Source organism: Chenopodium quinoa, unplaced genomic scaffold, assembly GCF_001683475.1.
Source record: "Chenopodium quinoa cultivar QQ74 unplaced genomic scaffold, ASM168347v1, whole genome shotgun sequence".
NCBI classification, from domain to species: Eukaryota; Viridiplantae; Streptophyta; class Magnoliopsida; order Caryophyllales; family Amaranthaceae; genus Chenopodium; species Chenopodium quinoa.
The window spans coordinates 1,037,712-1,053,109 of record NW_018744501.1 but is presented as its reverse complement, the minus strand read 5'-3'; the positions used below and the strand labels follow the sequence as shown (position 1 = coordinate 1,053,109).

Genomic DNA, 15,398 nt, shown 5'->3' with positions numbered 1-15,398 from the left:
AACCTATCCAAAAATCGCTTACTTAGCATCATATGTGTCACAATAATACATATTTATATCTTATGTGGCGCAACACTTGGCGAAAAACTGAAATGCCAAGTGTCGCCATCTCGTGGCCTGGCTGCGAGATCGACTTTATTTATTAGTGACTAGTTTTGTTGATAAAATTATAGGATAGACTTTTTGGCTTGAATGTTCACTAATATGGTCATGTAATCCCTTTTGATAATGCAGGATATTTAGCTTAGACATACGATATCCTATCACTTATTACAGAATAGTGTACTTTTTGTAGTTTTGTTTGTTAATAGATATCTATGTTATTATTGACTTGAATTATTGTTATTGAACTTAAATTATTTTTCTAATCTGAAAGTATTTTTACCAAACCAAAATAATTTTTACTAATTAAAACTTATTTTACCGATTCTTTATTATTTTTTTAACTAAATTAAAATTATTATAAATGGATCTCATTTTTAAGAACTTTTTGTAACGAATTTTATGATGGAAATAAAACCGAGTTATATGATATTTATTAAAAGTTATGATTAATTTTGTATATATGAAATATTAGAAGTATAGTGATAATAAAACTCTATACAACATTTTTATCTTACACAATCTATCCAAAAATCGCTTACTTAGCATCATATGTGTCACAATAATACCTCTTTGTCGCCTACGTGGCACGACACTTGGCGAAAAATTAGAATGTTAAGTGTCGCTGTCTGGTGGCCTGGCTGCGAGATTATTTATTAGTGATTTGTTTTGTGCCCGGGCAATGCCTGGTTTGTTTAATATGGGTGTATAATCCTTTTTGATAATGCAAGATGTTTAGACATATGATATCATATACGGAGTAATAGTGTACTTTTTGTAGTATTGAAATTATTGTTATTAAACTTAAATTATTTATACTGAATTGAAATTATTTTTACCAAACTAAAATTATTTTTACTGATTAAAACGTATTTTTACTGATTCTTTATTATATTTTAAACTAAATTAAATATATTTTAAATAATGGATCTTATTTTAAAGAACTTTTTTTAAAACAAATTTTATGATGGAAATGGAACCGAAATATAGGATATTTATTAAAAAGTTTTGATTAATTTTGTATATATGAAATATTAGAAGTATATCGACAATAAAACTCTATACGACAATTTTTTTTTTTAAAAAAATCTATCCAAAATTCCCTTATTTAGCATCATATGTGTCACAATAATACCTATTTGTCATCTACGTGGCGCAACACTTGGTGAAAAACTGGAATGCCAAGTGTCGCTGTCTCGTGGCCTGACTACGAGACCGACTTTATTTATTAGTAATATGATATGATATTAGATTCGTGTTATAATTTGAAGTATTATTTTAGTGATTTTTCTTATATCTTATAATGCATGGCCTTATGATATATTATAATGCACGTGATCTTACCATTGTTGATAAATACAACATATTAAAAAATTACTTATATAAGATACCATGTGATATCAAATACATGTGATTTGACAGGGTTATCAAACTCTAGATAATTTTTCCTATATAAAATACATGATCAAGTGCACACATACATTATAGTTTTGTATAAATGGAATTAATAAATTTATCTTTTCATATATTTTTTCCACTTTATTTTTTTTCATTAATTTATAAGATAAATTTATTTCCAAAAAAATTATAGTGATAATTTTATTCGTGCTTTTTAATGTACGTGGTATGGTATTTAATCTACGTGGCATTAAAATTTTAGATATCAAATTTAATTCGTTACTTTTACCTAGGTGGCGATATAATTTTTTAATTAAAAAATAAAATATAAATCTCTTTTATCATTGGTCAAAATAATTAGATTACCTATGTGACGCGTCAAATGCTCTTAAAAAATGCCTACTTTATTTATATATTAGTACGTGCCCTGCTCGGATACCCATTTTAGAGAGTGTACTTATTTGTGGGTATGTTTTGTATTATTATTATTAGTATTCATATTTTTTTAATGTTAGATAAAAAAAATTAAGGAAAAATTGCATTAAATAATACGACCTTTGCTCCGTCCGCTAAAAACAAGTTGACCTTTTGTTTATTTCAGAATAATGCGACCTTTAGGGGTACTCCGCTTTAAACAGGTAAAAAAAATTTGTAACCGGTTACTGCAGGTTAACTGGTGACGTGTCTTCCTCTTTCCCTTATCTTCTTCTATTTATACCTCTGTATCTGTTGTTCGCATTTTTCTCCATGAAAACGTGGTCTTCCCAAGTAAAATCAAAATTACAATTAAATGGTTGGGAAGAGGCAATCACCCAGTGGTTCTTCTTCAAGCTTTGCGAGCGAAGAAAACCAAAAAGTCCACTGCAGTTGTGGCAATTATGCGGTGGTGAGATCTGTAAAGAAGGGTCTAAACAGTGGGATGAAGTTTACGGCTGTCCCTTATGGCCGGTTTGTTATCAATTACAAATTCCTTTCAATTTTTGCGATGTTGATTTAATTGAGTTTCATAGGTTCTTAATTGAAAATTGTATTACTGTAGGACACTCAATGTGAAAGGTTTAGGTGGGTTAATCAGAGCAACCCCATGGAAGATCTTCAATATCATGTTTTGGAGAAGGAAACAAGAATTTGCGAGTTAGAGTATGAGAAACAATGCAAAGATGATAAAATCAAGAGGTTACAGTCGAAGAAGGATAACTTAGAAGAGGATGTTCAAGAAATGAAGAATGAAGTGTATGCGATGCGGGTAGAGATGAAGAATTGTTCCAGAAACGAGAAGAATTTATCCATGGCTTTGGTTTTTTCTTGGATCTTCTTATCTGTAGTGTTGTTTTATCTCAAATTTTAGGTGGAGTTTAGGTGGAGTTGTAATTTAACAATTAAGATTTAGTAACTTGATTTTGTCATCTGTTGCACTGTATTTGTAGTTGTTATGTTTTGCAGTTGCAATAATAATACAGAGCTTAACAGAGCTGATTTCATATCAGAGTTGATAATAATACAATACTAATTGCTTAATTAGTGCTAATCACACTGTCTGAAAATTACATAACATAAGCATATGGGTTGGCATAAACCAAGATTGTTCAAAATACTTAGCTTACACATGCTACATTGTTCAAAAGACAAAGCAATATTCACTACATTTTTGTTCAAAATACTTAGTGCTAATCATAGTGACAAAATAACAGTATCTGAACCCAAGGTGTCATAGATGTTGTTGGTGCACTGTAGAGGTTTGGCTTGACTGTGTGGATATGTGTGCCTCTTGATTCCTTGCTCTATTCCTTGTAAAGGGGGCCTGAAACAGAATTTTAAAAAAGTTACTTAGTAGATAGCTTAGCTTAAAAAAACAGATACCACAAAACAGAAGCAAATGAACCTTACCTGTAGTATTGGGGTACCATCACCAAAGAGCACACCAAATAGCACCACCTCCAGCACCAGATGTAGCACCACCTGTAGCACCACCTCTAGCACCAGATGTAGCACCACCTCTAGCACCACCTCTAGCACCCCTACCACTGTAAATTACCCTTCCACCCCTGCTTAATTGACTTGGCTGTGCAATGGTGGAATGGTGTTGAACACCTACAGAAGAAGTTGATGCATAGGTGGGGTCAACTACCTGCTGATCAGAAGACCTTGCTGCAGACCCTTCTTTCCTTGGTCTGCCTCTTCCCCTCTTTGCTGTTGGCTCTGAGTGAACAAAGTTGTCTTTGTCTGGACATCTCCTCTTATTGTGGCCTCTAACCTTGCAGAGACTACATGTCATTTCAAGTCCTGTTATTGACAAAGAGCCTGGCTTCTTTGGGTTCTCATAAGGATCTTTGATCCTATTTTTTCTAGGTCTACCAGGACCTATTTTGATGGCAGGGGGGTCTAAGCTGCAGGGTATCTTAGGCCAATGCCTCTCTCCTTCACATGGAGGGATAAAACCACCATAAACCCTCAAGTATACATCCTTTTTATAACAATCATCCACAAAAGATTCAGCATCCTTGTTCTTAAAGAATATGCATGCTATGTCATGACAACATGGGACCCCTAACATGTCCCATTTCCTATATGTGCACTTTCTGGCCTCTAAATCTACCTTGAGTTGATCAAGGAAATACTTCACATTGAGCACTGTATCTTAAGAAGGTAAAACATCACACAATGCAGCCTTGCTTTTTTCCTTTTCTAACATGGCATGGATTCTAGGACAAAGAACAGAGGTTGACTTCTGCATTTCTTGTCTTTTAGTCACTAACCTCTACATCAAAGCCACTCTGATGTCCTCTAACATATATATCAAATGTTTGGTTTTGGAATTAATAATGTATGAGTTGAATGTTTCAGCCATGTTAGATGTTATTGCATCTGTCTTAATTTCAGAATTCAAGTAAGCTCTACAAAATAGTCTTGGGTTATATGAAGTGAAAGCTATGGCTGCATCTGGACTCTCAACTCCTCTAAACACTCATTATATTCTACCAAGTTGTAGGATTTAGCAATTTTCCAGAATTGTAGTTTCATTTCATCTCCTCTAAAGGATTTATGCCACAGTGAAAAAATGTGTCTAGCACAGTGACGATGCTCAGCTTTTGGTAGGACAGCAGCAACATCATGTACAATAGCCTTGTAAAACCAAAAACAAAAAATGCATACTTAAACACAGCAATCAACACTACTGAACCAGTGCATACATTTCACAAAAATGAACCAATAACTTCTTATAAACATACAAAATATCAAACAAAACCAGCATTAACTAGTGTCAGCCAAAGCAAGTATGGTTTAGTGTTTACCTGGTGCTCATCTGATATAACAGCAACCCCAGTGCCATCACCTAGCTCCAAATTAGTTTGCAATTGGGTGATAAACCATGTCCAAGGTGAGTTGTTTTCACCTTCTGCTGTTGCCCAAGCTATTGGGTACATCTGTTCATTAGGATCTCTGCCAACTGCACTCAGAATTTGGCCGCAAAGGAAGGTCTTTAAGAAAGCAGCATCTACACATATGACTTTTCTGCAGCCTTCCTTCTAATCTTGCTTTACTCCTTCAAAACAGGTGTAGAGTCTTTGGAAAATGTTAGGTTTTACAGTAAATGCAATTAAGAAAATTACTTAAAGTATGTGTGGGAACAAAACCTAAATTATATGATTACAAAACAATAATGTATTGCAATAATTAAAACACAACACAATGTGTTACAATCAAGTAATAATATATCTAATAAATTACAGAAAATTTCTAAGAAAACACTAATGTGAAGACTAATATGCTTGCCTTAACTCCAAGCCGATCAAAGCACACATGAACATGAAAATTACGATGTCCCTTGAGACTATGACCTTGATACACTGTCAAAGGCGTATGAATACTTTCCTAAAGGGATAAATTTCCTCCACACGGTGCTTGGGTTATTCCGGAAATTCCCTTTGAGATATAATTGACAGCCCTTTTCGTTCTTAGCACAAAGAATCGAAACAAAGATGAATAAATTCACAATATTTGGAATTATTGCAAGAGTTTTCTCACAAAAGTTTGCAAGGATTTTGAGAGAAAATTGTAGAGAATACTTGTGGAGTGAAGAAGAGAAAATTTTCTGTGTAACTTCGAATCTGAAATCAAGCCTTTTATTAAAGACTTAATCGTCAGAATTTCGCGAAAAACAGACTGGCGCGGGCGCTCCACCAGGAGGCGCGGGTGCGCCTCAAAGTGGAGTGGGCGCTCCTAACTAGGAGCGGGCGCGCTTCTTCTGAACTTGCGAGATTCACAAAGGAAGGCAGTGTGGTATGCGGTTTAGGCGCGACCACAGGCGCGGGCGCGCCACCAGACGCGCGGCCGCGCCAACTTCACACTTCAAAATATCCAAATTCCAGTAAGGTCCGCGGTTTAGGCGCGACCATTGCGCAGCCGCGCGCACCTTGCGCGGACGCGACTCATGGTTCGCGAGAGCGCAACCAACAACACTCTAAATATTCCAACAGAAAATAGGTGGATTTGTCTGCTTGGAAGTATCCACTACCAACTCAATACTTGTTTCAGGGCTTGAATCCTTCACAACTTGGATATACCTCTCAACTTTCATATAGTGTTCCCTCATGGAGCCATGGAGCATTCTATGTGCATGGAATTTGACTTTGTATGCAAAGTCCCTAGTCACAACAACCTTATAAGCTCTCCTAATAGCTTCAATTATTTCCTTAGCTGGCCAGTGAGGCCTAGCTTTAAAAACCTCCAACATTTCTCTAGCAGCCCAAGTTGATTTGAATTGTCTGTTTTTTTCATACTCCTATGACATGTGTGACTGCCATCCACCCTCTTCACCAAGAATGTAGCATTCCTTGAATGCCATGCACCATACAAAAAAAAAGGACACCCTTCTACACATCTTACTCCTACATGCTATTGCCTGTTCTTGTTACTCATAACAAAGCTCAAATCCCTGCCCTGCATAATTGCATACCTAGCAACAGCCTGTTTAAACTCACTCCTATTGGCAAATCTCTGACCTACTACCCAAGTGAATGTAGAAAAATCAGTCCCACCACTCACAAGCATACTTCTCGCTCCTTCCCTTCTTTCTTGCTCCAACATTTTCATCATCACTATTCTCAGGGGTGTGAATCTCATCTTCATTGTTTTCATACTCACTATAATAACCACCAGCACCAGATGTGTCACTAGCACCAGTTGTGTCACCAAGAGCAGATGTTTCAGCAGCACCAGAAGTTTCAGCAGCACCACTTGTTTCAGCAGCTCTTTGTTGCCTACCCTCTACTGTTTTTGGACCTCCAAATCTCCCTTCACATACCTCTCTTTGAAGTTGGCTTGCTGTTTCAAGGATCTTGTTGTTGCAATTTTGAACTCTTTGTCTAGCTAGTTCAACCTCCTCATCACTGTTATCTGACTCACCAGTGACCAAATCAACCTTGTCAAGACCTTTATCAACCTCAAAGTCATCATCTTCTACCTCCAGCTCAACATCAATTCCTTCCTCTTCATCCTCCTTATCAGGCACAAACTCAGGATCTGATTCATCCTCATCATCTGTACTAAAACCACAAAGTTCCTTAAGGGTCATTGGACTTTCTGGCCTGTTGTCTTCCCACTCATACTCAGGGAATGAATTTGTGTTCTCACCACACACATGAGAAGGATTTTCTGGTTCTTAGTTGAGGGTTTGTTATGGAGGTTCTAAGTTAGAAATAGGGTTTGATGGTTAGGTCAAAGTGTTTTCATCAGCATGTGCTGAAGAAGATGCTTTTGAGCCAACTTTTTTGGTTAAAGTAGGACCAACCAAAGAAGAAGATGCTGTTACATTAGATGCCATGTGTTTTCTGGGGCTTCTTCTAGGTGGGCCCAACTTTAGTGACTGTGGACCCTTTTTGGGAGTTAATTTTTTAGGTTTAGTTGGTTTGGGAGGTGGGATATTTTCTGAAATTGGTGTGGTAATGTGTTATGAGCTTGATTAGCTAATAGAAGTACTAGGATTTTCTGCTGACACTTGTGGCTCTTGATCACTATGCAACACATACACATCAATACTCCTATGCTTCATCATTATCTCTCCCATTTCTAATACTTCTGCATCCCCTACTATCTTTCTTAACCCATCTGCTAAAGACTTCCCAGGAACTAAATAATATAGGGCAGCAATGTTAATATAATCCCCACATTTCGTTCCCAATTCAAGTAGCTTCCAATAACATAATTCATCAGGAGAAACCTGAAATGTCCTTCCTTTACCACCCATATACACTAACTCTCCATTACCAACAATTTTAAAGTTGCCTCCATGCCAATACCTCAAACTCACATTCTCAAATAAGCTATTGTTGCTCATTATCACCTAAGATCAACCACAGTAACCAACAACATCATCACACACAAAGCAAAATTAAATCGCATCAACGAAAACCCCAAAACACCTAAATTCACCTATCCAATTACAGTTGAACTACAACAAAGCAAACACCTTCGACCCAACCAAATAATGATACAACAAGCATAATCAAACACAAATTACTTTCACACATTTAATTCCCCCAAATAAATTAACATGCGTAATTGAATCATTCCACAAAACCCAGAAAAAATGGAAACAAAACATCAATAGTGGTCAGTTCGTACCTTAAATTAAGCAACTCCAGGCGAATTCCGACGCAATTAACCAACATCAGGGCGTTTTCCGGCGCAATAGATTCTGTTGTCTTCCCCAATTAGCAGTACAAATTTAGGTGAGCTTCAATAATGGCGCAATAGTACGAAAGGTCGATAGTTAGAGCATTCAAGTTTGGGTAGTTGGAGTCATTAATTGCCACCTGTGCAAGCCACTTGTGCAATTTGGGAGGGAAATGGTGGTTAACCAATTTTTTTTAACCTGCTGACTTATTAGTTGTAGGTTGCCAGTTTTTTTACCTGTTTAAAGCGGAGTACCCCTAAAGGTCGTATTATTCTGAAATAAACAAAAGGTCAACTTGTTTTTAGCGGACGAAGCAAAGGTTGTATTATTTAATGCAATTTTTCCAAAAATTAATGAAAATGGCCATTTTTTTTGGGAAATTCTCAACGACGACCCCCAACTTCTACTACGCACCAACTGTAACCCCCTTTTTATTGGATTATACAAAATGACACTACTTATCTTTTTTCTCCCAATGATGACATTAATGGTGTTGTTTTAACATAAAATTAAACCATGGTTAACCAAAATAGCGAAATGACAAAAATGCCCCCTTTTTTATTTCATCCAACCACCCGATCTAAATTCTCTCCATTTATCTCTCTCTCCTTCGTTCTCCCTCTTCATTACTCTTCATCTTCTTCCTTCTGGTGCCTTTCCCATCAAAATGTTCATCGAGACACAAAAAAACGCAGAGCATTGAATGCAAACTCTATAATAATATCAAAAATAGACGGTGATAGTCATTTTTCTTCTGGGGTAAAGTAAAAGGGGATTCAAACTTTTTTGATTTCAAAAATTGCGACTAGGGTATTCAAGTTTGGGCTAAGAATTGGGGGTACCTGGTGAAAGATCGAATCTTTCTGCATCATCTTGCCAAAAAGAAGTTCAGGTATGCATCCAAAACCCTAATTTTTATATAACGTTTAAGTTGTGCATGTTATGTACTCTGTTTTGGCATGATCGTTTTGTTGCATGTTTTATGTGGTTGAATTGAAGTATTATGCCATAAAATGAAATTTTTTGTTGTCTTGTATACTGATTTTGTGTTATGGACTTGCTTGTCTTTGTTTGTGCTTGGAATATGGTATGGTGTTAGAATGAGTGATGTGGTGGTGTTGAGGTTTCAGTATAAGGGTGTTGAGGTTGATGTGGTAGTTGAGGATATTGACACAGTCAATCTAGTTGACCTAGTGATAGAGTATTGGGATAAGGCTGTTGAGAGTGAGAAACCAATTCCAAAACATGCTAGTTTTGGTTATGTTCACATAATGAAACATGTGGACTTGATTAATGATCAAGACTTGATGAAAATGTTTACTAACTTAAATGGAAAAGACCTTATACATATATGGGTGGGTGAGGCTAATTCACCAAATGAGTTACTGAAGGCTGCTAGGACTTTGAGGGCAAGTAGGATAGCTGCTGAGTTGAAACAAAGTGTGGGACTGTTAGGTACGACAAAATGTGATCCTGAAAAGGGAATCCCTAGGAGAAGTCTAAGGAAGCTAGAGGGTAGCTCAAGTCAACCTGTGATAGATGTTGAGAGACCTAAGAAACTAACCCCTAGGAGAAACACTTCATCCAATGTCAGAGACCCTGTAGACTCAGTTCCAGACCCTATTCCTGAACTTGTTAATAAGGGAGATAATGAAGTTGATGATGAAAGTGATGGTGAACCTGTTGAAAACCCTATTCCTGAACCTGTTAATGAGGGAGATAATGAAGCTGATAATGAAAGTGATGGTGAACCTGTTGAAAACCGTATAGTTGAAATATATAATGCGATACCTAGTGATGATACGTGGGCTGATTTGATGAGGGAAATGGAAGAAGAACAAGAATACATGAGTAGGGGGAAAGGAAGAGGGAGGGGGAGACCTAGAGGGAGAGGTAGGGGTAGAGGTAGGGGGGAAGAAGCACCTGTCAAGCTGACAGGAGGTAGGATATGGCATAGTGGACCTGGAAGAGACTTGAAGGCATGGTATAGGAAGCAACTGGAGAATGCAGTAGAGACTGAGGTTGAGAGGTTGGCCAGGGAGAGGAATGAGAAGAGAGAAGAAGAGATGAGGAAAGAATTAAGGTTACCACCTATAGAACAAGCCAAACCAGTCCAAGTACTCAAAAGAAGTCCAAGAAAAAGGTTCCAAAGTGAGGGTCAGACAGAAGCTAGGATAGATGTGATTGCACCACCTCTGTCTGAGATGAATGTTATCACAAGGCAAGCTTTAGGGCCCTCTTGGGAGATAGTGACATCTTCTAAATCTTCCAAGACATCTAGCACATTTGGTAAAAGAATTCCAGGGACTACAGCTAGGAGGAGAGGATTGATTATCATAACAAGTTCTGATGAAGCATCCGAGCCATCAAACCAACTTACTGTGAGTTTGGGTGGAGATGAAGCTATTCTGAGTGATGAAGGGGATGGTGGTGAAGTAGATTCTGAAGAAGATGAAGATCAGGAAGATGATAATGTAGATTAGGGAAATGAAGATGAAGATGATGTGGGACCAGTTGTTGACAACTTTGACCCTTGGGAAGAACCTGTGTGGGAGACTGACAATGAAGTTGAAGATTACTTTGCAAAATTGTACAAAAATGGAGAGTTGTACAATGATGAGGAGTTTGGCAAAATTGTCATCAAACCATGGCAATTATTCACGGATAAATAACATTTGAGAGATGTTGTGAGGGATTACTGCATACAAAGTGGGTTTTCTGTAGTTGTGCTCAAGGCATCTAATGTGAGGTGGACAGTTAAATATTCTTCAAGTAACTATGAGTAGAGGCTGCATGCATCTAGGCTTCCTGATGGTGTCACATGGGAAATCAAGTCCATTCTGAACATAGAGCACACTTGTTCTGGTTTAGAGGTGAAGAATCCTATGGTGTCTACCAAGTGGGCTGCAAGAGTGTTGCTTGAGGATATAAGAGCCAACAATGATATCCTTGCCAAATCATTGAACCAGTTACTCTGGCAAAGATATGGAGTACATACAAATGTCTGCAAGTACTCTATACAGGATGAGGTCAAAGGCTTTGAGGGATATTAATGGGGGTCATGACATCTCACATGCCCAGCTTCCGGACTACTGTGAAATGGTGAGATCAACAAACCCAGGTTCTTCTGCACTCTGTTCTTGGACACCTGAAGATCATATTGATAGGCCTCTGCAATTCCTAAGTATCTTGATATCATTCAAAGGCTGTATAGATGGGTTGCTAGCTGGCTGTAGGAACTTCATAGGTTTGGATGGGGATCACTTAAAGGGGAATTATGGTGGTGTCCTGTTATCTGCAGTAGCATTGGATGTAAACAATGAGATATTCCCCTTTGCTTGGGCAATTGTATCAGTTGAGGACACAAATAATTGGAAGTTCTTTGTGTGGCATTTGAAGAACTTGCTCAAAGACAGTGGGAGAGGTGATGAGTGATGCATTATCTCAGACAGACAGAAGGTATGAAACTTAGCCTCAATTTTCTTTGTTAACTTCCTTGAGCATTTCTTTGTCTTACATTTGTCTTTTTTTGTGTAGGGTATTGATGCTGCATTAAATGAGTTGTGGCCAAAGGCTGGAAGACGATATTGCTGCAAGCACCTGGTAAAAAATTGGAAAAAACCATTGCCTGGTCCTTTGATGTTTAGCCTGTTCTGGAGGGCTTGTGGGGCCTATTCTGAGTTCACATTCAAGAAAGCCATGAAACAACTACAGAAGGTCAATCCAGCTGCTTTGATATGGTTGTCTAAAGTTGGGGACCAATCAACATGGACCGAGCACAAATTCAATGAGGCTATCAAATGTGATGTAAACAAAAGCAACTTTGTGGAAAGCTTTAATGCCACATTGGGTATGGACAGAGCAAGATCTGTTCTGACTTTGTTAGAAGGTAACATATTCTTTGTTATGTACATGTAATGTATCTATATTGGTGAATGTATCATTAACATTTGTGGTGATTAATGTTAGGAATTAGGAGAACAACAATGGTCAGGATGTGCACTAAGAAGCAAGCTTCTGCAGACTGGATAGATGATGATATATGTCCAAGAATCAAGGCCAGATTTAAAGTGATAACTCAAGAGTCCAGGTGTTGCAAGGCATACCCTAGTGCTTATGGATATGAGGTCACTGATGGAAAATCAGTGCTCCATGTCAGTTTTGCAGAAAAAAGGTGCCTATGTAGGGTACGGCAGATTTCTGGAATTCCTTGCAAGCATGGCATGAGAGCCATCTTGCATGCAAGGCTTGATCCAAAACAGTTTGTACATGAATGGTGCTTTATGAGAAGGTACAAGGCTGCATATGCTGATGGAATCAACTCCATCCCTGACAGTGATCAATGGCCAGACTTTGACATGCCTAAAATTGAACCTCTTGCCATGAAAAGAAGAGTTGGCAGGCTTTGTAGAGAGAGAAGAAGGGATGAAGATGAAGAAAGGAACGGTAAGAGAAGCAAAACCATTAAGTGTAGCAACTGTCAATGCTATGGGCACAACTCAGCAACATGCAAAGGAGGCCCCACTTCAAAACAAGTTGCTGCTGCTTCTGCCTCTACAAAGGGTAAAGGGAAGCAAGCTGCTGCTGCTTCTGCCTCTACAAAGGGTAAAGGGAAGCAAGCTGCTGCTGCTTCTGCTGCTGCAAGGATAAAGGCACTGCTGCTTCAGCTTCTACAAAGGCTAAAGGCAAAGGACCCATGTCTTATTCACAGCCTGCTCCAAAAATGAGGAAGCTTAGTGAAATTAGGTTCTCAACCCAGCCTTAGTAGAAGAATGTGTTGGTTGTAAATAGCATTGGAAACTGATTTTTTTTGGGTATTTGAATCAATTTATTTTGGGTATTTTGGGGGGGGGGGGGGAACAGGGCATCTTATGGAAATAACACTGGAAACTGATTTTTTTGGGAATTATTAGTTTGGATTGTGAACAATTGCTTAAGTTTTAATCTCCAAGTATCGTTCCTTTATGTTTATATTGTGTCCAACCATGATTTATTATAGTTTATTGATACAATTGAATAACAGAGCAACAAAACAAAAGTAATTGAATTTGAACAAAGTTCTAAATTTTATTCAATTAGGATGATCAGTACATCATTCAACTACCTAGATTGTTAAGGACTAAGTACAAACATCCCAATTGCCCTTACATGAGACCCTAATTTCAACTAATTTCCCCCAAATTATCAATGTAGGGTTTACAAATTCATTCACTTAATTAAAGTATAGAAAAACCAAATTAAAAACATCCCAATTGCAATCTTCATCATCTTCTTGCCAAAGCCATCAAAATAACCTTCATCGTTGACCTCATCAACAATCCTCACAATATTTTCTTCAGGAACCCATGCAAAAAAGTGACAGCTACTGCATTTGTAGCAGGGCCTGTCTGGATTGGAGCGTGTGTCTGAAAAACGCACATCCAAAAATCGCTTAAATGAACAGTTGCAATAGCGAAGCTTGATTGCACGAGCTCTTCCCATGGTGGCTGGGTAAAATTGGATGACGAAGAAGACAACAATGGAGGAAGTTGGAGAATTAAGGGATAAAGGATTTTTAACCGTTGTCTAACTTTGGGGGGGGGGGTGGGAAAGTTAACCATGGTTAACTTTATTTATGATATTTATGTTAAAACACCATCATTAATGTCATCATTGGGAGAAAAAAGATAAATACTGTCATTTTGTATAATCCAAAAAAAGGGGGTTACCGTTGGTGCGTAGCAGAAGTTGGGGGTCGCCGTTGAGAATTTCCCTTTTTTTTGAAGAAATACATGGCTATATTTATAATTATAATCACGTGGTTATTTGTATAGGAGTAAAATTCTATTGTTAATTGGATATTTATATTAATTATAATATGTGGTGTGTTGAGTAGTATTCTATTGTCAATAAAAAGATAATTTTTTTCAAAAGAATTATAAATTATTTTATGTATACCTAATCTAGTTTTGTGCCCGGGTGATGCCCAGATTGGTGATAAAATTTTAGGATAAACTTTTAGCTTGATACGATATCATAATAGTGTATTTTTTGTAGTTCTGTTTGTAAATAAATATTTATGTTATTATTGACTTGAAATTATTTATTGAAATTAAAATTTTTTTTTCTCTGAAGTGAAATTATTTTTACTAATTAAAGATTATTTTTTACTAATTCTCTATAATTTTTTAAAATAAATAAATAAATATATTGTAAATGGATCTTATTTTAAAGAACTCTTCAAAACGAATTTTATGATAGAAATAGAACCGAGTTATAGGATATTTATTAATAGTTAGGATTAATTTTGTATACATGAAATATTAATAAGAAAAGTATCGATAATAAACTCTATAAAAAAATTTTATCTTAGAAAATCTATCCAAAATTCGCTTACTTATACTCATATGTGTCACAATAATATCCATTTGTCGCCTACGTGGTGTTTCGGGGTTTTCTGATGTCCTGCGGGAGAGTTACAATTCCGAGACTGGAACCGGACGCCTGTACCTGCAAAATAACGGAGACTCCTGGTGGTGGGAGCTCCGCCTCCAACGGTCAAGTTAGTACTTGATTAAGGAGTAATTAATGCGGAAATTAAAGTGATTGGGTCTCTCTAGGTGAGAGTGTTTAATGTAGGTAATCTGCTTTGTTAGCGAGATCAGCCGGTTATTACTGTGTGTAATTAATGTGTTTTTTCCGTAATCCCCCTTAATGAGGATTAAGGGAGGTATTTATAACCTTGGGAAACGTGCCCATCCTAGGTTTAGGTTAACCTAGGGCTGATTGGGCTTCCCTCGGAAATTGGGCCTGGGTGGCCGGTTTCTCCATTAGGCATGGAGTATGCCACATGTCATGACATAATAGGTCCAAGGTGGACGAATAAGCGCGTGCCACGTGGCAAGCCCTGACAGTTCCAACTGGGGGACACTTGGCAGGACCTGATTGGCCCACGTGGCGCATTCCGATTGGTGGGAGAAAAATCCCCTAATCATTTGCCCCTCACAGGTGGCACGTGACTGGTCACGTGTTACCTGTGACAGGTGTCGCACTGTAACAGGCGACGACCTTCTACAGGTGTCAGTCGGCGAAAGGCCGAGAGATATTCCTGCCCAAATTTTGAATTCTGAAAGTGACCCTTCGCCTCCTCACTTCGCCTATATAAGGGAGGATTGTCTTGAGTCATTTTCACACGAGAACTTTGAGAGAGAACATTCGGACCCCTGAACTTGCTCTGACATTT

At 37.7% G+C, this 15,398-nt stretch overlaps 1 protein-coding gene across 1 annotated transcript; it reads left to right on the top strand.

Annotated features, from left to right (window-relative positions):
• The first annotated feature begins 11,161 nt into the window (after positions 1-11,161).
• LOC110697906 lies at positions 11,162-12,903 on the top strand. Its single transcript, XM_021875309.1, has 3 exons — positions 11,162-11,560; positions 11,714-12,065; positions 12,146-12,903. The coding sequence occupies exons 1-3, from the start codon at positions 11,162-11,164 to the stop codon at positions 12,901-12,903; spliced, it is 1,509 nt and encodes a 502-aa protein (XP_021731001.1).
• Positions 12,904-15,398: the final 2,495 nt, after the last annotated feature.

What these genes read in the sequence shown, in the direction of transcription:
- LOC110697906 (XM_021875309.1), top strand. Translation starts at nt 11,162, where the DNA reads ATGGAGTACATACAAATGTCTGCAAGTACTCTATACAGGATGAGGTCA. An exon ending in CAAATAATTGGAAGTTCTTT is followed by an intron (nt 11,561 to 11,713) that starts GTGTGGCATTTG and finishes TTTTTTGTGTAG; the next exon opens with GGTATTGATGCTGCATTAAA. An exon ending in TGTTCTGACTTTGTTAGAAG is followed by an intron (nt 12,066 to 12,145) that starts GTAACATATTCT and finishes GATTAATGTTAG; the next exon opens with GAATTAGGAGAACAACAATG.